The 24,585-nt window shown below is 41.9% G+C and overlaps 1 protein-coding gene and 1 non-coding gene across 51 annotated transcripts; both read right to left on the minus strand.

Moving 5' to 3' along the window:
- Nucleotides 1-73: 73 nt before the first annotated feature.
- PCBP2 (poly(rC) binding protein 2) lies at nt 74-21,308 on the minus strand. 50 transcript variants are annotated; one of them, XM_081596065.1, is made up of 15 exons: nt 21,036-21,308; nt 18,583-18,702; nt 18,007-18,030; nt 17,886-17,918; nt 17,230-17,346; nt 15,237-15,368; nt 14,165-14,293; nt 13,052-13,126; nt 11,145-11,237; nt 10,013-10,054; nt 8,777-8,849; nt 8,253-8,291; nt 7,261-7,313; nt 6,342-6,511; nt 74-489 (listed from the first exon to the last, which is right to left on the minus strand). In XM_081596065.1, exons 2-15 carry the CDS (start codon nt 18,649-18,651, stop codon nt 453-455), a joined length of 1,086 nt encoding a protein of 361 aa, XP_081452191.1. In that variant the 5' UTR covers nt 18,652-18,702; nt 21,036-21,308; the 3' UTR covers nt 74-452. The 50 variants fall into 50 exon arrangements, with proteins under 50 accessions (XP_081452191.1, XP_081452187.1, XP_081452189.1 ...); XM_081596061.1 differs by having other exon boundaries at nt 7,261-7,316; XM_081596063.1 differs by having other exon boundaries at nt 18,583-18,725.
- LOC145504040 (U6 spliceosomal RNA) lies at nt 16,716-16,822 on the minus strand. The gene has a single exon (XR_014052032.1). It is a non-coding gene; the product is annotated as a U6 spliceosomal RNA (small nuclear RNA).
- Nucleotides 21,309-24,585: the final 3,277 nt, after the last annotated feature.

The following is a 24,585-nucleotide window of genomic DNA, read 5'->3' on the forward strand; positions in this document are numbered from 1 at the left end:
GAGGGATAAAAGGTGCAAAAATAACAGCAAGACACCAGGAATAAAACCCACATGAAATCACTGTGGCATCCAGTTTCTATTCACAAAGAAAAAGCTCCAGTCCATCTTTTAATTTTTTTGAAAAATTCCTGACATTACAGAACTAAACTGAAATGTATTAATATTCCACTCTTACATTTTCATGACAAACAAAAAAAAAAAATTCATGAGCCAAAAAAAAAAAAAAAACAGGGAGAAGCTTATAAAACTAAATATGGATCTCAGCATTAACAGCTGAACAGAGAAAGGAATTAAAACGCTTTAATTAAAAAATCACGAGTGGATGATAGTGTAGAAACTGAAAATTTACAAACTATTTAAAACCTGGAATCGCTGACTGTTCAGAAACTACACAGATGGATCATGGGTGGTGGTGAACAGCAGAAAGGGATTATGGATGAATCTGCATTGTTCTAGCTGCTCCCCATGCCACCCGTCTCCGAGGAAAGCCTGTAACACACACACAAAAAAAACTCGAAGTTAGTTTCCTGAGTGCCCAGCAGTACCTCATCTCCAAAAATTTTAGTCTGGTTGATAAGATGTGAAGGAGTACATAAATCTGTTTCTGTATCAAGGGAGACATTCATTTTAAATTTCTTGGGTAAACCAGTACAGTGGTCCTATATAATCCCTGCAATCCAAGCTTCCTAGGGCAAATCACCTCAGAACCATAGTTGTCTCTCAAACTATGCTCTTCATAGTATCTCAAATACACACCACACACACAAAAGCCTCCTCTTAGGGGGTCATAATACACAGAAACTTTACTGCCCAGCTTTATTTTGGCTTCTTCCAAGCTGACAGAACAGTCCTGGGTTTCTCTATCAATGTAAGGACTATTACCATTAAGAGATACTAGTGTTTTAAAAACTAAGCCATGTTAAAGAGGGAGCAAGAAGAGTAAGTTTGGATTAACTCAACCTACAATTTTTAGGTCTGTGAAGTTTTCAAGACTTGGAGTGGAAGTCAAAACCGTTTTCAGCAACTCCCTAGCTTGCTCTAAGGGCTCCCCAATTTGTGGTCTTGTTAGGCCAAACTCTCCATTCAAATACATCTGGCAACAATGCCTGTTTCAAATAGATCATTTGAAGTCCTGGAATCCAGTTTGCGGCTTTGAAGGAAAGGTCTTTAGGTATTCAGTGATCAGCCTGCTTCTCTGATACTAGGTAGCCAGCAAGACTTGGCTCCCATTTTGAACAGAGCTAAATGTCTAAGACCCAGTCTCATTTTTACTTTTGGGGGCAGGGGGAGGGGGGCACTTCAGGGCTTCCCCGGTGGCTCAGTTTAAGGAATCTGCCTGCAATGCAGGAGACCAGGGTTCAATCCCTGGGTTGGGAAGATCCCCTGGAGGAGAGGATGGCAACCCACTCCAGTCTTCTTGTCTGGAAAATGCCCATGGACAGAAGAGCGTGGTGGGCTACAGCCCATGGACACGACTGAGCGACTAAGCACCTAATAAGCAAAGCACACCCTCACCTTGGGGCATGTGGACTATTCCATGCCCCCTGCAAAGGAAGTGTGGAATCTGAACCAATGGACTACCAGGACTACCAGGGAAGCCCCTCATTTTATAACTTTATTTTATATAGATTTTAAATTTAATGGCATTCCTTGTCAAGAGAACATGAACACTTCCCCATTTGAATCTCTTCCAGAATAATGCAAATTGAAAAACTGGCCAGGGGGAAAGCCAGGAAACACAGAGGTCCTTCAATTACAAATTGCATGTAGTTTCAAGTCAGAAATGGTTATTTTGACCTCAGTATAAAGGAGAACAGTTAGTTCTTAATAGGGGACATTCTTGCCAACCTCAAAATGTGATGATCTAGGGCAACATAAACAACAGACGGTTAATCAAAGACTTAAGTGGGAACTGAAGGTTCAGGAAAGAAGCTGCTGCAAACAGATCTAGGACCTAAAAAAGTTAAGTTCACGCAAGGTGGTGGCACTCTGACACCAAAAAGAACTCGGAAAGAACTGTCCAGAATTTTATACCCAGTCTGGGCAGGAATGTGGGGGTGGCCAGGAAAGAGGACAAAGAGAAGGGAAAACCGAACTAAAATATATTATATTAAGGACTCTAGAAAAGAAAAGACCACATGGGGGAGCTGTAGGCTGCTAAAAAATTGACCACCAAGCACCTCTGGATGTGACTTTAGCCAGCACTTACAAAAAAACCCCAAAAACCTGACTTTCTTCCCAGCAATCCTTTAGGGAGTACTCATGAGGTAGAGAACTAGGTAAAAATTAAAAAAAAAAAAAAAGGTTTCTGGAGAGATGGTATCAGCAAGCTATTAAAAAAGCTTACTAAAGAGCACTGCACCACATGATAAAGCATCATCTAGCAATAAAACCCCTATATGGACAATGAAATTCACCCCACTAGTACTTCATGCAGACTTTGTTTACACTAATTCACAACCCCAATCTAAAACTGAGGGGCAACAATATACTGTAGTTAATATACTACAATATAATTAGGTTTTTTAAACAACGTAAGCCAAAGGGGGATGTGGGAAAAGGTCACCAGGAAAAAATCTCCACCCTGGTTCTCATAAGCCCTAAGAGCATTCATTGTACTTTCATTACCCTGGCAATATATATTCAGGTTAAGTGGAGACTATCAGAGGCCTTCCACCATTTTACTTAGGGCATCTCGACTCTTATGGAGAGAGAACTGTGATCCTGGGATACAAAAAAGAATAAGGCTTTGGAGAAATTAGAACCATCTTAAGTGGATCAATGAGTTAAAGTTGATCTTACAGGTTCCTTCCAAATCTAGTCTTTAATCCTCTGTATGATAGGGTTGGTAGCATGAGACAGAAAGGTTGGCAGGGATAAAAGGGTAAAGGGACCTGTTTGGGTAATCAGGGTTGATTTAGGATAAACAGGCAGGATCTTGCCAAATTTGAGGCAATGTCACAGGTTGGTTGGTTGAGATTTAAGTAATACTAGTTCAGAGGAATGCAGACAGAAGCTGGCAAACTTTATTAGACTTTTCCCAACTTGCCTCCCCATTCTGGGTAAACAAAAAACTTCTTTCCTTCACAGCAGTCAACTAAGGTTCTTACTGTGGCAACTTTATTACAGCTAGAAACACAAATTTGGCCAAGAAGGACAGCTGATAACTTAACCATGAAATAATTAAAAGAAAAAAAAAGTTAACGGAGAAATTTTTATTCATTAACACAGAGCCTAACACATTGTTATATTGCAAGGCAGAATAAAGCTACAAAAAAGTAACAGAATGAGAAAGAAGAGCAAGAACTGTGGCTCTAGATAAAGAATTCAACAAGTCAGACTCTGAAACAGGCACTCAGCAGAAATGGCCTAAACCTAAACACAGTTTACCATAGCCCCTACCCCCCCCACCCTGTCATCCCCCCAAAACAGTAAAAAGGAAACGGTCACAAGCTCACAATTGTTTGGTTCTCACCAATATTAACAAAGGGGAAGAAAAAAAAAAAACAAATACTTGAGGGGGTGCCCCAAGATATATGCCATCAGTAGGGAGAGAATCTCTGTTTCTCGCCTTTCAGTTTGTTAGTTACACATGGCACAGCAGAGGTGGTGGTGGTGGTAGCTGAAGCCCCGGTACCCTTAGCAGCAGACACAACATTTAGAGCCAGGAGAGGGATGGGTTTCATGCCAAGCAGACTGGAGACACAAGGGGCGGTCGGAAGAGGGTTGGGGAGGCTGGAGGGTGCGTCGGAGGTCCCCGCTGTGGCGAGCGAGGGGGTGGTGGTGGAGGAGGAAGAAGAAGAAGAAGGGGTGGAGGGTTGAGAGAGGTTGATGCTGAGGTGATCGGGGATCGTGACGGAGGCTGCCTGGGAGGAGGGTTTAGCGTTTTCTAAACTGTAACAGAGGAAAAAAAAGGAACAAAAAAAAAGGGTGGGTGGAAGGGAAGACCACAAAAGGGAAAAGTACAGGACAAAATCCGCTTCAGTTATCAGTAAGTGCCTCTGGTTGCCAATTAGGAAAACTTATATTAGCTTGTGACAAGCTTTTATTCTGTGTCCCACCCTCTAAAAATGTATACTTTGCCAAATTCCATTTCAATGCTACTGAGAAGTTCTATGGTGAAGAAAAGGCTGACAGGCTAAGAAAAGAAATCACACACTTTCATGTACCTGACATACTAACCCAACCCAAAAGGCAGAAAAGGATTTCAAGCAGAAAATGAAAGAATACTCATCAATTTCCAAACAAATAAATGTTTCATCCACCAAGCACTTGTGAAGCTTTGGGACACTAATCCCCACAATTTTGCAAATGGGTTTTTTTTTTCTGTAACTAGTATCAGAACTTGCTTCCACTGCCAGTCAACTAACCAATGTATCAGGATAGAAAGGGACAAGGGCCCAAAGTAGGTCACTCATTTCAAACTCTGTAGCATTTTCAATGAAAAATGCTGAAAACAGAAGCATAGATAAGAAGGTTCTTTTGTTAAACTGACCATGCTTCTTACATAGACTTTACAGAACTAGAGGAGAGAGAGAAACTTCATGCACTGCTGAAAAATTCAGTTTAATAAAGTAAAAACATCACTTCTACTTCTAAAATGAGCTCTAAGTAACAGTAATGACCTGTAGCTACAAATGACTGCATGGGTCTATGCCAGAACTGCAGGCATGTGCTGAAGTCTGTTGGACATCCTATGGCACAAGACTAACTCTTCCAAGGCAGGGAGGCTCCTCAAGACTCTCCTTTTGTCTACCTAAATCCAAGGACAGTTACAATCCATAAAAGCTGCCAGAATCAGCAGAAACTCTCAAAGTCCATTACTGAAAAGAGAAATCTTTCTTGCCTAGTATTCATAATAAAATCAGTTTGCTTTCTGTGTTCAAGTTGGGCCAATGTGAGAAAATGAGTTAGCTGTGTGCATGCATAGTCCTTGCTTGATAATATATCAAGTTTTTTATAAAAGTTTTGACCCAAATCCACAGCTTGGACAGTTTCATGTAAAAAGGATGGTCCTGAAAACAGTGACTAAATCAGGAAACAAAGGTGGACCAAAGTTCTGCTTCCTGACAACTTAGCCATCAACCTAGTACAGGGGCCAGGCAAGCAGGTTACATGGAAACACTATCTGACAATATTCAGTGCACATCTACTCAAGCAGAGGCCTCCAGCTTCTAAGAACATAATTGTTGCCTCTTAACAATACAGCACCACAATTAGAAACAGGGAAACAAACCCTTGCAAACAGCAAGAAGAGAGAAAGCAGATCTAGGTATAGAAATCTTTTCTACACAAAGACCAGAAAATACCTCAAGGCATGAAGAGAGATGATAAAAGTTGGAACCATTATTGAGAAACCGATAAATTCTTACAGGGGATAAAAGACCATGGAATAAATATATGGTCAGTGTAAGCATGGCAAAAAATAGACCCCGTATCATACTTATGAATTCCTTTCCCTTGCACTAGATTTAGGAACCCATAAAATTTGTCTGTACAACAGAGACCAACTAGTTGTGACAGAGATAAACAACTTAGATAAGAGTCTACATAAAAGGGATAACTAAGTCCCTTAGGGAATGGGCTGCTAATACAGCTTTAAGATGTTAGTAAGCAATTAAGAACATGACTTAAGCACATGTGCTGAGAAAGTAAGAAATACAAATGCCTTGCAGGATGCCCACTAACTAACAGTACTGCTACAACTGTGTGTGTTAACATTAGCTACCTTTGGGTAAGAAAAGGAAAACCTCAGCAGGTCAATAAGGGATGAGATGAGATGATGGGGGGTAAAGAAAATACTAAGCATTTATAAAAATTTCCGATACCTGTACCTCTCCTTTCACACAAGCTCTAACAATGGAACACAATGGCACAAATGGATGTGTTCAGAATAAACGGTAATGACTGCTTGGAAGAAACTGTCTTGCTGTCATTATCCTTATTTCAATTAAGGGTGCCTGGGAGCCTAAACCAGTGAAGTATTAGTCTGTATGACACCTACAGTGAGACCTACGTTTGGTTTTAAGTCAGTATGGGTGCTCCAGCCAGAACAGTCCTACAAAGTGAAGACATGCTTCATACCTTCCACTCCCCAAACCATCAAAGTCAAATGCAAACAATCCACTTCCCTTCCCCCAACCCCATGCAAACTCATTAAAATCTGCTCACTTTTTCCCTAAAGGATGAGAAGTAGAGCTAGATACTTTTTCTTTTCCAATCTCTACCCTTCCCATTTCCATCCCCCAAAGAATCCCACACTTAATATTACAGTGTAACTTTCCCCAACACACACATTACTTGTGTTGGCATCAATAACAGAAAAGACAGGGAACCCTTACCTGACATTGATTAGATATTGAGCCAGGCTAATGCTGGCAGCAGATCCAGTGATGGTAACCTGCCTATCAGTAGATCCTTCCACTGGGTTCGCAATTTTGATCTGCGCCCCAGACATCTGACGGATCTCATTGATTTTGGCGCCTTGACGCCCGATTATGCAGCCAATCAACTTAAGGAAGAAAAACAAGGCATACCAAATTAAAAGTTGCATGGCTAGGTCCCAGCATTCCACCCCACCCCTCAGGCTTCTATACCTCAGGCCCACAAACATGGCATTCAACTCTGAACTGAGTGACTCCTAGAACCATTAGCTCATTTCTTCAGAGTACTAACTCCAAAGACAAAATAAAGCAGTGCAAAGATGACGATAAACCTAGTTTACCAGGGCTAGGGATAAATGTAAAAGTATATTCTGTTTTTAGCAATAAAGATGCCTTAACTCATCTTCCATGATTATTTATTATAGTGACAACGATTCTGGCTAATTTCTAACGCTTTTGCCTTGGAAAAAAGTAAACAACTGGTCAACATTTGCACTCTCCAATACTAGAGACACTAATAATGTCATTACTGAACATTGGTGTGGCCAGCGAGATTGACAAACTGAGTTTATCATTTTATTATTCTCAATTCAAACAGCCACACATGCTTAGTGACTACCATGTTGGACAGCACAGGTAACATCCAATGACCACTCCATTAGGGATTAAGTATTCAGATTCTACAAGAAGCAAAAGCAAATGGGAATTTCTATTTGAGACAAAAAGTTTCCTTCTGGTTCAAGGTAACTCACACAATAATTCCATCAATCTCCATCAGTTTTTATTTGAGATTTTACAGTTTTAAGAATTTTAGTGCCTGTAACTCCAATTTCTTCCCCAAGGTGTTAAGAGTAGCACAACCTTTATTTTTACTTACATCGTTTGGAATGGTGAGTTCATGAGAAGTAGTCTGAGCAGATGCATCCAAACCTGCTAAAAGACAGAAGACAGCAAAGAAGTTTAAGGCACAGCATACAACTCCCAATGATTTGCACATTAACCTAACAGAAGGAAAACGAACTGGAAACCCAGCATTGGCTGTTGGGATTCATCTCTAACTTGGAAGCCTCCAAAGAGGAAAGAGGGGGAGAGGGGTGTAGAAATAATGCTGGAAAGGTTCCTCTGTACCAACAAAAGAGGCTGATTTCATGCCATTTCCTGCAAAGCCCAGCCAATTAGGGTCCAAGAGGGTGGAAGCAAGGGGCAAGGGAATGTGGTATCCTCAATTCTCAGGACCAAAATCTAACCAAAGTACTTCTGCACTTCTCCCCTTTTCTGGTTGGATTTCCTATTGTTGTATCCCAATTTTATCTCACCTGATGCTATCACCAGCGCCACTACCATGCCTGTTACTGGGTACCATGGACTTTTGGCACACATGCAGAGTTGCTTTAAATATACCTATACCAGATTAACCAATCCCAACACCCTTACCCTAACCTACACTTAAAGGTCAGTGAGAATGAAATGGCAGTAAGGTGTGGGAACTTCATTTCTCCAAACTACTCCCTGTCCTTTGCTCAATAATTTGTTCTGGTTTTTGCTTTCCAAAGAAAAAGAAAAAAAAAAAAAAATCCTATCAGCAAACACCCATACCCATCTATATGACACCTGGACTAGACAAGGCCGGCTGGCTAACTCATAAGTCTAGTCCTGCTCTCAGCTGTGGCTGCTAAAACATTTTTAGAAGGGGGTAGGCCAGATCCATCAAGGGACCCTCAGGGGCACCAGGCCCACCCCCGCTTTGCTCTCTCAGCTCCTTTTTGCCATGTGCATGTTCTGCTGGTATGTCATGGGCAGTGAAACAAGACTCCCACCAGTTTATTAATATAACAGTAGAATACTACAGATTTTTTTTTTAATCATTACCCCAATAGCCTTTCACCTCTGGAGAGCTGGATTCAATGCCTGTTAAGATACAAGTGAAAATGAGTTTGGTGGTCTCATCCTAACCCTATCGGACAAGTTATTCCTTATATAGAAAAGCCCAAAAAAACAAAACAAAACAAAACAAAAACACACTACACAAATGGATTGTTTCTACCCAGATCTATGAATAGCTGGTGGAGGGAAAGGGGGTGCCAATCAGATCAAAGGGGCAGCAATGAGGATGGGTTAGAAGAAATATCAGCCTACCCTTTGCCTGACAAGCATCCCCAGACCTCACCCCAAACCTTCCAAGGGCCTTTCTTTTTTAGAATAACTCACCCCAAATGAAAACCAAGTTAACAAACACATTACCTCCTTCGGTTTAGCCATAGGAAACAGGCAAGTTTAAGCCAGCAGGACGCTGGGTAATGAAGTTTGTTTTAAACAGGTGTCAAATGGAGACCTTGGGGCTGGCCTCTGTCTTGTACTACACCTTACAGAAATCAACACTGAGGTATCCATACCACTGAATCCGGTGTTGCCATGCGTCATGGGAAAATGAGACTGTTGCATTGCCAACTGGTGCAGCTTGGTCAACTGCAGGAAGGAAACAGAAGAGGTTGACATTAAAGAGTAACACAGCCAAAGCTCAAGCACATTCAAATTGGAAAATGTAAAGCTCCTGATCCCCAAAGTTGGCTGCTACTCAAACTATAACAGAGGCTAAGGAATGGGGCTGGTATCACAATCCTGGGGACGGGCACAAGAAGGTGAGAGTTAAGAAATAGAAAGAATATCAGTACAAAGAGAATAAATGCATTTCGGGTGTGTGAAAAGCAGCAGCACTGACTGACAACCACCCCCTTGTGGACTATTTAATGAAGGTGTTTGCAGCCATTGCAACAGTTGCCCCAGGGACAAGCACAGACAGGCTAGGTAAACAAACTGTGCAGTGGTGCTAGGGAAAACACACCATGCGGGGTTCCGTCAGTACTGGGAGGAGGGGAGGAAGTGAGGGGACAGGGAGACTGCAAGGAGGAGAGATTAAGGGGAAACCAAACTGGGTTTAGCAACCCCGACCCTATGATTTCTATAGCTATCTTTCTTCATCTATATAAACTGTCCTGGCTGTTGTAAAACCATCTCTCTTCAAGTCTACTTCTCCCTGAAAAGGTTAGTAACGGTAGAGGGTAAGTGCAGAAGAAAATGCCCTTAAAAGTCTAAATACCAGCACTTTTTAAATTGGAGTTTTTAGGACAAGGAATTTCATTGAGTTGAATCCACATATTTAGCTTCCTAACCCTCCCTGTGTAAATAAGTCCCTTTCCCACCCCTCCAGGTGCTTTTTACATTACCACCTCGGACTGAGGAGTACACAAAAGCGAACCCAACCTCCCACCCCCTCACCCTCCCTCCATAGAAAGGACTTCATGCAGAGATGCACAGTCCACTGTGAATTGTGCCCTGGGATAACCAATGATGGTAAACAGTGGAACATTTCTCTGAGTAATCTGTAACACAGAGAAAGTAGAATGTAATAATCTATTAGATTATAATTTCCAGGAATTAAATTTCAAAACAAGGTGCTACTTTTTCCTGATTAAAGATTATTTAAGGACCAAAATACAGAGTTCACCTTGTGAGGGAAACAATACTGCAAATGTCTGAGACCCAACTCACTTCTGCCTACATGGAAAAAGGAGTAAGACAATTTTGGATGGGAAAGGGAGCTTTTCAAAACAAGTGAAAACAAAACTTACATCTGGCTGTGGAATGGCATACTGTCCTTGAATGGTATAGGCCTACAAAAGGAGGAAAACAGTTCCTATTAAAAACCAATCACGGACAGCCACCCAGTGGGGGGGAGGGGCGGGGAGACAGATTTCAACTAGCCAGGAAGCCAGAGTTGAACTAGAGAATGGGGAGGCCAGGGGTTGAGGCAATAGATGGTATCTCACAAATACAGTCAGACCCGAGTTGGCCTTCTTTAAACCCTAAATATGATGGCTTATTGCAGGATGCCTATAAAGGGAGCCATGTTCCCTGCAATCAAAGACAAAATAACACATTTGTTTCTTGACAAAAATGTGGGAAGTAGGATTAAACAATGCCTCGATTGCCTGAGCCCCCTTCTTTCTCCCTTTGTATAAGATGGCCTAGGAGGAAAATGGTCTTTTTTCCTCAACCACCCCAACCCTTCTACCAATCATGGTGACATGTTTTATATCTGCACAAACCTACACAGCATGTTAAAACACTTCCTTTTTCCTATCTTATTGTTCTCTACATCTGCCTAATGACCTTAAGTGCACTGGAAGCTAGTTGGGTCCCTAGCACTAGGGAGCTGACCGTAGGAACACGTATACAAAAAAAAAAAAAAAACCTATGTTCTAGGTCCTGCTTTCTCCCACCTCCCCTCCATAAAAGGCACTTGCAGCTCCCACTATGCCCTCCTCCCCCCACACCATAACCTCCCAAAAAGGGAGCTGGGTCTTTAGGGCAATGGGGTGGGGGACAAGGAGAATCAGGAAGGGAAGGAAGGAGCAGCTGGTTAACAGGATGTGAAGCTTCTCACATCACAGTGGCCAGTACTCCCAAAAGTGTACCCAGGTGGGGGTGGGAAGGTGAAAATGGGGTAGGAGGAATAGGAGACAGGGAAAAGGGGTTGAACAAAAAAAGAAAAAAAAAAGGAAAAAAAAAAGAGTTGGTGTTACCATCTGGTGGGCTACGCAGCCTGTGTGAAATGAGGTGGGGGGGGTCAGTCCAGGTCCCCGTGGACAGGTGGTGTCCACAGCACAAAAATCACCAGCGCCACTGGCCCCCCGCGTGTTGGCAGTCTCGGCTGAGGCGGAAGGATTGAGTGAGCCTTGGAGACTGAACATCCCCTCTCACCTCTAGAGGTGGTCCCTCCAGGTCAGGGTTGAGGCACATGGACGGGGTGGTGTGGGGAAAGCTCGCACTGTCGCTGCCTGTGCTGTACCTGTCCTGTGGATAAATAGAGGATTTCAGTCTCCAGGGCTGTCAATCCGGCACCTTGTCACCAGCATGAAATTCACACAAAAAAAGTTGTTTAATTTTTTCTTTTCCTTTAAAAAGGAGCTCACAACACAATTTGAAACGAGCTGCAATCAGTGAATTAAAAAAAAAAGTTACCTATAGTGGCAGATTTCACACTGCACAATTGGACTATTTTCAGGAAGAATGAAGGAGTGGGGTAACAGAGCTGATGCCAGCTCCTGGTCAATGTGGGATTAAACTGAACCCCTATAGAGCCCACTTTGTCACAAAGGAACAAAAGACACAGGTTCACCTGTGGACAATCCATGAACTGGTCCATTTAAAAAGGCCCATGGGAATAATCCAAGACAGGGCCACTCATGGAAGAAGAAGCTGCAAGCTTTTAGAGTGGTCAACTGAATAAAGGGGAGGGAGGGAAGGAAAGCAAAGAGGTAAGAAAGGGGAGGTGGGAAGGGGAGGGAAGGAAAGGGAAATGAAGGCAGAATTGTAAACAGAGAGGACTGCTGCTGTGCGGTATGGCCTCTAGATAATCCCAAGTGACCTGGAAGAATCCAAAAAAGTAGGAACCTGTAGTTCCAGGGGAGAGGGGAAAACACCTAAAGCTAAACCTCCCTGCTACTGTAACTCTGGGCCTTTGTTTATCCGCCTAACTACCCAGACTCACGAAGCGCCCTTTGATCAAGCCAGTTTGTACAATGCTAGTATTAAAAGGTACAAAACTGATATGATTAACTTCCTATGAAAGCTTCCAGAATTACAAGACAAACTAAGCTCCCCAAAACTTGTTCAGTTTTATGACAATTCAATAGAATGGGAATGAGATGGACTCTAAGAGCTTCCCCAGTTTAAATACAAGATGGAACTAGGTGAGATATCTGCGCTTGTAACAGGTCAGCCCCAAGTAGGAAAAGGCACACTTGAACTTGCTTAGGCAGCTACCAAAATGAAGGTCACTATTTCAGCCTGAATCCCAATATTTTAAAACTGACCTACCTATGCCTCAAACACTAACCAAAAAGCATAAAACTAACATGGTGCTAATCAGTGCCTTTTGTCATAAAAATCTAACTTCAGAATAAGCCATGTACCAAGGATCCAGAGTTTAGGTGGGTGAAGGAGAAGAGAGGCCAAGGGGTGCTTTGGTGTTCTTACTCTAACACCAAAGGTCACAGCCCAACATGCTCTCCCCCCTCCTAAGACACTGAACCCTTACCCCAGCTGATTTCAGTTATGCCATGTGGGTTCAAACCAGTGTTTGAGGTTAAGAGCCCAGGGATAACACACTGGAATTTGGGAGTGAAGGGGTAGGAGTAGGGGAGGTGAGGTGGGGAAAAGGGGAAGTTTGTAGGACACTCAATTTCAGGAGCCCCCAATTTGAGACCACCATCAAACAATCTATTTCAGAGGTCCAACTCCTTACTATGTTTTATTTGGACCTCTAAAGAACACCCCACCCATGGAAAAACATGGATGGGGTGGGGGTAGGGAGAGCGGTGACACCAAAGCAATTTAATCTTTTCTTCTAACCCAACCCACCTTAAATTACTAAGTAGATTACCTCTTCGAGTGCCTACAAAACTCCCAATGCCTGCTAATAATTAAATAAGGTGGCATTCATAGCTTTCTTCCGTACAAAAAATAAATAAAACTGAAAGCAGGTCAAACTATGGCCAGAGTACAGGTTTCAGCAAGCATGCAGAGTGGCCTGGTGTGCTGCTGGCAAAGTTGACATTTCAAATACAATCTTGTTCACCTTAGCCCACCAATAAAAAATTTCTTACCTGACCACCTGCAAAGATGACCGGAGAACTGGACGGCTTGGGCCGGTACGGGATGGTCACGCCCTTCGGGGGGGACTGGGAGAGAGTCAGAGGGGAAAAAAACAAAAAGAGATAAGGTTTCAAAGCTGCTTCAGCTGTGTGGCTTAAGCTCACACAGGTCAGTTAAATTAAAAACTTTATTATTTCCACCCCCTAACCTACCAACGTTGTCTCTGACTAGATCTAATCTCAAATCATCAGCAGTTATTTGCCTTTAGAGCAGTAAGATGGTCGGTGGACCACACAGTTCACACTAATTCTCATCAAGGCAGATTCCCCTGTAATAATTTAGGCATTATTTCCATGTGTTCAAATTGTTCTAATCAACACGAAAAACAAAAACCTATAGATGTACACATGTACCTTTGAGTTGGTAATTACATTCTGGCCTGAATAGGAAATAAAATCAAATAGGAAATAAAGCTCCCAAATTTTGTATCTAGGGTAATTCAGAACTTTCCATTAAGAGCTCAAAGATTCAATCAATAGTTTCCTAAACTCTACTTAAAAGTTCTACTTTCCTTTCTCACCAATATGGGACCAGTTCCCTATGACAATTGGAAATGTTTAGAAAAGTTTAATTCTTCTTAATTATTCTTGTTAATTGAATAGCAGCCACCAGGACCTCATAAGTCATTCAGAACCACTATTACGGATATTTCTTGTTATTATCAATCATTTTGAATAATCTTGCCTTATTAACACAGATTAATTTAAACCTATCAAAGTTGCATGTAGCCAAAATACTGTAACCTGAAAGGCAATTTAACGTAGCTTCTCAAAACCCCGGGTACATCTTTTGTCCTTGAATTCCAAGTAGCAAATCCTCCCCCTACCAACCCTGCTAAAATTGCTACAAACCAAATGATCACTTCTGCTTAAGTTTCTATTTTTTGCTTGGACAGTAAGAAAAGTCAAAGCTGGGAGAAGGAAAATATGAACTCAGGGAACCTCTTCCCCACCCCCATGTGAGGCTTCTAACAGCCTCACCTAATTCTAGTCTTACTAAATATAGATCAGTCTGTCTCCCTAAATCACCCTCCCCCAATTCTCAGCATGAGCCTGAGGGCTTACCTCCAACATAACCACGCAGATCTGTTTCACACACTCAATGATGGATTGCGGAATGCCAGCAATAGTGATGGCCCGCTCAGTTGAGTTGGGGAGCATATCCCCTGCCACTTGGACCTGAGCCCCTGTACTCTTTGGGGTAAAAAGAAATTTTAAAAATCAGAGAAACAGTTCATACTATTTATATCTCCCTGCAGAAATTTTAGAGTCTAAAACTCAGTAAACACTTATCCCATCCCCTATCTTACCCTTTTTATCCTCCCTCCCCTCTCTTCCCTTATTCCAGATAAGATTGTTTAATCACAGTTATAAATAAATTAGCCTCTGAAAGCTGAGAATAAGCCTGAATAACAGCCTAAATTTAACCTGCTCTTAAGAAAAAGGTCCTTCTAGACAGTTTCTTCTCATTTAATGATAGCTTTGTGGGTCATCAAACAAAATATTCATAAATATCACCCACCTTTTATTCAGCAAATGTTTATATTAAGCCCATTCTATGTGCCAAGCACCACCCCAGGTACTTGGAATTTATCAATGAGCAAAATAAAAATCCCTGCTCACATAGCATGTATAATAGGCTCCCAGATAAGTCCAATTCGAATAGCAGCCATTCAAATTTCATCCCAACATCCAATTCAGTAACTCTCAGATATAAATAAAAGCTTCTATAATTTACCATTAACTTTCATAATTTTGAAGGGAGAATTACAACTACATCCCAATATACCTTCATTTCCTCCATGCTATTTAAGAATTTGGCCAAGAAAAGTACTTGATATTATTACATATCAAATTATAAGTTCTTTAGACATAAAAAAGGATTATGCAGTCTCATGGAAAAGTCACCAACAGGTCACATGCAATAGCTGGAAATTCTGGTTAACTTTTCTGATTTACTATTGTTGAAATATATGTAATGTAAGAAAAATATGCAAGTCAACCAAATTATAGTCTTCTAGGACTATTACTTTAACAAAAATCTTCATCTCAAGAAATGCTAAATTTTCCTAGATAATAAAAGCTAGTAGAGGAAGCATATACACTTCAAAAAGAAAAAGAGCACCAATTAACCAACCTCTCGTATTTCCTTGATCTTGCAACCACCTTTCCCAATGAGAGAGCCACACTGACTAGCAGGGACCACCAGCCTCAGGGTGACTGGGGGTCTACTGGCAGCTGTGCTATTGGTCATAGAGCTGCTGATGTCCTACAAAAAGAAATTAGTCAAAACACCACAAGAATATACAAGTTTAAACAGATCCCTGGGAACCCCCTAACTGCCGTTAAGAACCTTATAAGGGACATATTATGTCATGATCTCCAACATTCAAACATTGCCCTTGCCCCAAACCTTATAACCAAAAAGATAAAATGGCCTACAAGTATCCTCAGATTTAGTCTTAAATATACGTTCCTTCATGCCAGACGCAGTGTTCTTAGTAGAAAGCTTATTTTGTAAAGTAAAACAGGAAGTTTTCTGAGCAAAATAAAACAATACTGGTGAAGTCAAAATTAAACATTTAAAAATAGTGTACTTTTATTTATCCTTGTTTTCTTTGTATGAAATTGAAGCTGAGTACTTACCCCAATCATATGTGAAAAGTTGTAGATTTTAAACTAAAAGACTGTATTGGCTTCAAAACCCATAGTCTCTCCCATAACAATATGCTGCATCTTGTCTATAAACCAGTTAAATTTAGCCTTCTGCGGATTTAGCCTAATCTCTCTATATATAGTATGTATATATTTAGATAGACCTGGGAACTCCTCAGACATAAGCCCCTTAAGTCAAGACCATGTTCCTTATTTGTTAAAGTATGAATAGATTTTCTCAATTTTTTAAAGCTACAAGCTCTGGATTAGCAAGGTCTTACAGGTCAAAAAGATAACATTTCTGATCTTGGCAAGCATAAGATTTCAGGCACCATTAAGGTATTAGCAGCAGCCCAGAAGCTCTCCTCTGCCTGCAGTATCAATTGCATTATTAGCAGCATTACTACAGAAGCTGGGAGGCTGAAAACTGGATGGACCGAGGGAAATGATTGTTCAGCACTGTAAGGTTAAGAAAGCTTAATAAACAAAAAAAAATCTCTGCTACTGATAACCTATAAAATGTATGCCCTCCCCACCAAGTATAGCTCTGACAGTTACCAGGCTTTTTTTTAAAATGTGTAACTGCCTACCTATATTTATGGAGTATATTAGTGTTTAGCAGGACTCCTAACAAAACCATATTAATTTAGTTCACTCAACTAAGAATCAGGGGATATAATTAAGAACACAATGGTGGCATACCTTCAAACTGTTGGTTAAGAAGTAAAAGATGAGAGTCCCTAATAACAAACTATTTGGGGTTTTTTCTTTTGTTTTTTAAATTCAAGCACAGTCAATGTACACTCTAGTTTCAGGTGTACACGTACTGTTTTAACATTTAAATTCATTACAAAAGGATCACAGTAAGTCTAGTAACCATTTGTTACCATACAAAGTGATTACATATTACTGACTATACTCCTTATATTGTATATATAAACCCCCAATGACTCATAATTGGGAAAATATGGAATGCTTCACAAATTTGCATATCATCCTTGCACAGGGGCCACATCAATCTCTTCTGTATCATTCCAATTGTAGTATATGTGCTGCCAAAGTGAGCACTCTTTAACTATAGCTGGAAGTTAGGGGTGCTGACCCCCCCCCCCAGTCAAAAGTCCAAGTATAACTTATCCACAGTTCTAAATTCACAGGTTCAACCAATCACTGACTGTGTAGTTCCACAGTACATACTGTATACTACTGTAGTACTTATTTATTCAAACAATCCAAGTACAAGCAGACCAGCATAGTTCAAACTCATGTTCTTCTGTGGTCAGTGGTATTTTTCTAACCAATAAAGTGACTTTTTAATTATAAATGGTCCAATTTTGGGGATGCTGAATGGGAGCAAAGAACCCATTTACATAGCTTTATGATCTAGTCTGTTCTTTACTTTTAAAAGGTCTTGGAAATCACTAAGTATCAAGAAGCAATAAAAAATAAAGAATGAGGGGCAGGGAACAACAAACCTCTTCCAGTTTGTCAATGATCATAGCAAAGGCTTTGAAGATGGCATTAGTGGGTCCAGCCAAAGTGATAATCCTTTCAGGACAATTCCCTTCTGAGATGTTTATACGTGCACCACTCTGAATAGGAAACAGAGCCAAAAGGTTAACAGACAAAAAGATCTAAGCACAGACATACACACACAAATATATAAATAATTCTTCTTAAACAAGATGGGCAAGAAGCTGCCTATGTACATGATCTTGACATAAGGTGCCATCGACATCATTTTAAATACAGCTCCGTATTTGTCCTCCAACAAACTACAGAATCTGCTTTAAGTCTTGAATGTAGACTTCCTAAAACTACACTTCCCAGCATACTATTTTGTCATTACAAGTAACGCAAGCCAGAAAAATACCAGCTTCTCCTATTAAGATCTTCCCTTTTCTGGACACTTCTCTGGTGGTTCAGTGGTTAAGACTCCATGCTTCCACTGCAGGGGCATGGCTGCCCAGGTTGGGGAACTAAGATCCCACATGCCCAGAGTGCAGCCAAAACATTTTTTAAAAAAACTTCTGCCTTCCAATCTCTCATTAAACAGAAACCTTCCTTTTGTTTTAGAAGTTTCTACCTTCCCAAGTTAGCAGTCCCCATCCCTCCATCCCTAATAACTCACCTCCTCGCGCATCTTCTTAACTGATTCTCCTTTCTGAAAGAGGAAAAGTCAAGAGTGAGTTCCAGTTATTATTTAAACCCAGGCTGCCTAAATAGTAATTAGAGTTGAACTGATGTCTTACCTTTCCGATGATACTGCCAACTTCCTACAATGGAGAATACTAGTGTCAAAAACGAGGAAACTTGAAGCATTGGTTATCACAAAAATTTTTTAACAATCCAAAGTAATGGAAAAACTAGGAATCATTGGGAAGGGGAATGGAAAGGCTTATTATTTTCTTTGCTCAAAATATAAGGGAAGCTATCAAAGAACTGTGAAGAAATAGTGGAGTAATAAAGTGCTGTCTTTAATATAAATCATTTTTTAAAATATCAAATACCAGTTCACCTTGAAGTTACCCAAAATTGTTTGGGCAGTGGAAATCTACCTATCACAAGTTATAGCAACATCCATGAGAAAAATCTTATCATCCAGATAGTTTTGGCTCTAGCCTCTGGTTAAGCCTTTCCTGTTCAGTGGAGCTTCCTAGTAAAGTCTGTCCATTTCCCCACTACACTCTCATCTAGTCCACCAGAGAAGGTGTGCTAAAGCCAGACTTCCCACAGAGCTCATGTGATGAGCTCCAAGATCCATGCCCTCTCTTCCTGGCCCCTCCTCTAGGAGTTACTATGACCCAATTTCCCAAGCTGTTGCATACCTTTCCATGCATAAGTAGCCGGATGGTGAGAGTGACATTTAATCCACCTTCAATCACTCCGGTGTCCATGTCGAGCAGTGTTCTGAGGAGCTGGACTTTGAGTGGTCAAGTCTTTGGTCACTGGTGGGGGTGAAAGCCAAAAACTGAAATGCAAACATGACCAAAATCAGAGTAGGAAAACAATAGAAATATTTCCCAATATTACCTTAACTATTATCAATGTTTTCTAGCTGACTCTTTCCCTTAAATGACAGTCTATCAGTTGGCAGGCTTGTATACATTCGGCACAACTGCATTAACAGCTCAGATTCTGTTACAAAGTATATAAAGCAACTTTCCAATCTACTCTCATTAATGATAGGGTTTTCGCTGACTCTCAGGATGTGCAAGATTCCTTCAATTGGCAATGGTTCTAAGGAACTGCTGAAAGTGCACCAGTTGTCCTTCAACAGAATAAGCTTCAAAAGAATACAGAAACACTTGGAAATCATGAGGGCAAACCTCAAGCTAACTATACACTGAGGGCTACCACCTTTTGCTTCCCTGTTATGAAGCCATTCAGGCTGAAAGCTACAAAGGACACATGTCAATGTTTTTACTGGCAGCAATTTCTAGGTAAAAAAATTAAGATGTATCTTCACCTTAAAATTCTGAATGTGAATACATGTCACCAAATAATTTTTAAAAGATTTAAATCAACAACCTCACTGAAAAAGGCATTATCTGAAATGCCTTCTATGTAGGCTGGGTTCCATATTCCCCTTTGGGAAATGACTCAATACATTTTAAGTGCAGCCCGAGTCCTCTTTTCCCAACCAAACTTGACAGTCAGTCAAGATCTGAAAATTTTCCTTGTTTCCGCATTAACCTGTTACTAAAGTCGTTATTCAAATTACTTAATCTTAAGTTTTCCTCCAAAGGAAGCAATCAAAATGATAGCTGGTATTGCTAAAAATTTACTGTGTGGTTGTTTTAAGCAACAGCAGTAATGAGACTTTCCTACTGAGGCCCTTTCCCCACATAAGCGCTAAAGCAATGTTACTAACATTTCTGCTTTAATTGATAAAGAATGTTTTTGAATATACTTCAGCCTACAATGCTTCCTTAGAACCTACAGTGTTAGTTTTGAAAAGGATCTCCCCAAAGTTGTGAAGTTTCTCCAGTAACATTTTTAGTATCCACCTCTTCAAAACAACATCAATGATCTCTTACAGCCAGTCTTCCTCCTTCACAAAACCAGCCACCTTTGCAACTTTGCTCTAACACAAAGCCCATATTCTAAATATCCTAAAAGTGTTAAGTGGCTGCCAGACCATTCTGTATATGGCAAGCTGCCCCATGGCTACCTCAAGTGTGTGATTACTTAAAAGGAAAGGCTTTGCATCCCCAAAGCACCTCATTTCCCCATTTTCAGAATATAATTGCTGAAAAAAATCCCAGAATTCAACACTTTTCACTCAAGGAAAAACAACTATACTGGGGGTAGGGGGAAAATGGGAGTTGGGTCTGTAAGGACGACTTCAGTAAGACATGGAAAAAACTTGGCAGTTTAATTCCTTATCCTCACTCACAGAATAAGAAGCACTTTACAGATACCACGAGAAAAGCAAATTCGAAAGGGCAAGAAAATTGGAAACCTATTTGAAGCCATTTCTTGAGGTATGGCACAAAGGTGCATTTTCAACCCCAAACCACCCAAGAAATCCCTGTCATGTTTCTCTCCTGACTAGGAGAATGTAAGTGTACCCAATCCCAGGAATCCAGCTGTTAATCCTGCATCCATTACCCCTTCTCCTATAAATAGCTCGGTCTGGGTCTATAGCGGCAGGCATTTTGTAATTTCAAAATTCGTTACCCCGAGAAAATGTCCTGAATAACTCGGTAACTGGGAGCCCGTCTACCCTTTCTTTAACTCCACAGCCCCCCTCCCCTTGACCATCCAAGCATTTTCCACTCAAAAAATGTACCCCCCCATTCCTCCACTAGAAAAGAAGAGGAAAAAATAAACGGTTCGGTCGGGGGGGGGCGCTGCGATCCAGGGGGAGGGGCCAGACTAGTAGCGCCTCCTCGTGTGGCTGCGCCAGCGCCTGACCCCCGCGGGGAGCCGCGCTCACCCGCCCGGCCAGCAAGCCGGCCATCGCCTCCCCCACCCCCCTCAACCAACAAATCCACCGCCGCCCCCCCTCTACCGCGCGCGCGCCCTCCTTGACTCCTGCGCAGCCGCCACCGGGAAAAGGCGGGGGGAAGGGGGAGAGGCCTTGCGCGAGGCCTACTAGGCCTCGTCGGAGCCAGGGCCTCGCGTGAATGGCCGGCCAAGCAGAGTAAGGGAGAAGGCGCTCACGCGGGACTACGCGAGGCCGGGGTTCATGACGAGGACCGGAGCCCGCTAAGAAAGATGGCAAGAGTAGAAATAGAGCCATAGCCGCGGGCGGAGGGAAGATTTTGAAGCTTACCTGCAGGCGCGAGGCGACTGAGGGGAAAAGGGGAGCGGGCGGGAAGGGGAAGGGCGGGAGGCCGGGGGCGGAACAATAGGGGCGGGCGGGAAGGCGAGGGGGGCCCCGCGGGCGGGCGGAGGAGGAAGGGGGGGGTGGAGGAGGAGGAGGAGGAAGGGGGAAAGAGACCCCGGGGCGGGTGGAGGGCGGCGGAGGGCGGGCGGGCGGGCGGAGGGCGGGCGGGCGGGAGAGGGCGCAGGCTGCGGCTGCTCCGGCTGCTGCCTCTGCTGGTCTGGGAGGGGGACGGGGCGGAGCGGCCCGCTTTCAACCCCGCGCACCCTCCGACCCCGGAAGCGCTAACCGCCCCGGGGGCCGGCGAGGCGACTGCGTCGTCCAGACCTTCCCCACGCAATGCGGACGGCCTCCTAACAGCCTAGAGCGGCTCCGTGGACAGCGTTGGCACCAGCGAGAGAACAAGCGGTAGCAAATGGGGAAGCATGATAGAGCGGCAGCGTGGGGGCAGGGAGGAAACTAGTGGCCCCTAGCGGGCTAGTTAGAAAGCCCAGACGTTTAAGTGCGGAGGGAGTTAGCAATCGCCATGGATAAACCAGACAGAGGAAAATGGGATGTGTGAGGAGAGACTACTGGGAAAAACCCCTACTCTATAGTAATGCAAAGAGGAAAAAAAGCTAATTTGCCACCTTGGAGGTCACTTTTACACCAACTCCTTACTCTGAAAATTGGTAATTAAAATGAAAGAAGCACCTTTTCTTTTAGGAAGTTCATCTGTAGTCAATAAGGGAAAACTTTTTTGCAAGAATTCCATATAATGAATGTAGAGAAACTTAAAAATCAGAAAATCATTCATTCTCCAACCCAAAATGAAATAATTGACTTAAGCAAGTGTCATCAATCATCAAAACTTTAAGGGAAAATTTGTTAGGGAACAGGATGCTAACCTGGTGACAAATATCACCACATGGATTATTTGCAAAAAAAAAGAAAAGAAAAAAAGAAACCCAAAAGTTTTAAATGGAAAGATGAGATAGGTCAGCACCTTATCCAAGTGATCAAACCTTGTATCACCAATAGTACAACTCTGACATAGTCCTTGATGAGATGCAACTTGCAATTTACAGGAAATTTATAAGGGATCAAGGAAAAAGTTAAACATATCATAGAGATAATCAGCAAATCCAGAATCCAAGACATTGAACAAGACAACTAGCCTGTTCTTGTCAAAATGAAAATGTAATAGAAAAGAGGGGGAGGAAAGAGAGGAGAAATTCCAAAGACAATAATCATCAAATACAATGTGTGGGTTTTGTTTGGATTTTTTTTTTTTTTAATAGCTACATAAGACATTTTGGAGACAGCGGAGGAAATTCAGACATGAATATTAGCTAATATTAGGAGGTATTGTTAATTTTCTTAAGTGTGGTAATGGAATTATGGCTATCCAGGAGAAATGCTGTTCCAAGAGGTACATGATGAACTATTTAAAGTGAAGGGTCGTGATGCACGGAACAGACTTTCAAATATTTCACATGGTTCTACCAATAAAGCAAATTTGGTAAAAATGTTAACAGTTGTTGAGTATAGATGGTAGGTTTATTGGGTGATCATTGTACTGTTCTTAAAACTTTTAAAAAATAATTTTCAGGGAATTGCCTTTCACTCCAGCGACTAGGACTCTGCACCTTCACTGCTGTGGCCCAGGTTCAATCCCTGGTCGGGGAACTAAGATCCTACAAGTTGTGTGGCATGCCCAAAAATAACAATAATAATAATAATTTTCATAATAAAAATTGGAAAAAAATATGATGTGGAATGGAACAAGATTGGCAAAGTGTGGGACTTCCCTGGTGGTTGGGTCCAGTGGCTAAGACTCCACGCTCCCAGGGGGCCAAGGTTTCATCCCTAGTCAGGGAAGTAGATCTGACATGCCACAAGGAAGATCCTGTGTGTGGCAACAAGGAACCCATGTGCCACCAACTACAACCCAGCATAGCCAAATAAATGAATAAATAAAGCAAGGCACTGCTGGGTCATATTTTTAAAATGTTTTTAAAAAAAGTCTCTGTGCTTCCACTGCAGGGGTTTCAGGATTGATCCCTGGTCAGAGTGATCCCTGGTCACACACAAACCAACCAAACAAAAAAAGATGAACAAACTGTTAATAATTACTGGAGCTAGGTTATGGGAAATCTGCTTTCCCTACGCTTGTACATATCTGTAAATTTCCTCATTAAAACTTTTGTCCAAAAAATAGAGAAGAACCCTGAAAGAGAATAAAATGAAATTTTAAAAAAGGCTATTGAAAGAGACAGCTACTACAGGGTTACTGTTTACCCATGTTCAAGTTCTTTGGATGTCAGTTCTGGCCATAATATTCATCAGGTTTTATTGGGCAACTTCAATTCAGTGGAGTTATCTGAAGAGAGATAGCTTTCTGAAGTGGAAAATCTTGGGGACTCCAACGTCTTTCCTGCCACCCTCCAAATGATAGGTGGGCATTAGGAACAGTGTGAGAAATAAAAAGAAGTCTGTCATGTAACAAAGGCAAAGAGCAGAGCAAATACTGAAAGAGAGTAAAGGAAGTAGGAAAATGTTAGGACACCCAGAGAAAAGCAAACCAAAGAGCAGGCTTACTATGAGGCCTGGCTTGCTCAGTCACTTCATGTCTGACTCTTTGTGACCCCATGGACTGTAGCCCACCAGGCACCTCTGTCCATAGGATTCTCCAAACAAGAATACTGGAGTGGATTGCCATGCCCTCCTCCAGGGGATCTTCCTGACCCAGGGATCGAACCCACGTCTATTGCTGCTTTGCAGGCAGATTCTTTACCCACTGAACCACCTGGGAAGCCCCAGTGAGGGCCTGGGCTGAAGGTCAAATTAACCTCAAGATTTTGCAGTTGGGTCATTTACACCCCAGGGGCTCTAAGAGCTGGAGTGAAAGTGAGTGGCAAAAAAATAAAGTGGCTATCTGTGAAGTTGTCTCTAATAATGGTAGACAAAACAAAGATCAAATTAAAAGTTGATAAAATAACACAACTTAGTGACTGAACAACAAAATAACACAATGTAACTCTTATTAACAATAACCTGGCTTCTGCTGGGGCCAGCCAACAGTTGCAGCCAGCTTTGAAAGAGATGCATCCAATAGCAATACACAATGGTTTTATGAATCAACAAATTCTCAGAAGGAGAACCAAACTAGTCAAGAGAGTGAACTTGTCTATGACTACAAAACACCCTGATACAGGGAAATGATTCCAGAAAGACAGCAAACTGATGATTTGTCCCATGACTTACAGTCCTCAAAGTTGAAGTGTTGATTTGTATTTTAGATTTAATGGGTTTCCTATCCTTTCTTGCTTACTTAACTTATATGCAGAGTACATCATGCGAAACACTGGGCTGGAGGAAGCACAAGCTGGAATCAAGATTGTTGGGAGAAATATCAATAACCTCAGATATGCAGATGACACCACCCTTATGGCAGCAAGTGAAGAGGAACTAAAGAGCCTCTTGATGAAAGTGAAAGAGGAGAGTGAAAAAGTTGGCT

Source organism: Giraffa tippelskirchi, chromosome 4, assembly GCF_054371585.1.
Source record: "Giraffa tippelskirchi isolate mGirTip1 chromosome 4, T2T-mGirTip1v1.2.pri, whole genome shotgun sequence".
Taxonomy (NCBI): Eukaryota; Metazoa; Chordata; class Mammalia; order Artiodactyla; family Giraffidae; genus Giraffa; species Giraffa tippelskirchi.

Excerpts from the sequence above, each read along its gene's own strand:
- PCBP2 (XM_081596041.1), bottom strand. The coding sequence starts at position 18,651 with ATGGACACCGGAGTGATTGAAGGTGGATTAAATGTCACTCTCACCATC. Across the intron at positions 18,031-18,582 it reads GGCTACTTATGCATGGAAAG|GAAGTTGGCAGTATCATCGG; the intron begins GTATGCAACAGC and ends TCTCCATTGTAG. Across the intron at positions 17,347-17,885 it reads TTAAGAAGATGCGCGAGGAG|AGTGGTGCACGTATAAACAT; the intron begins GTGAGTTATTAG and ends TTTCCTATTCAG.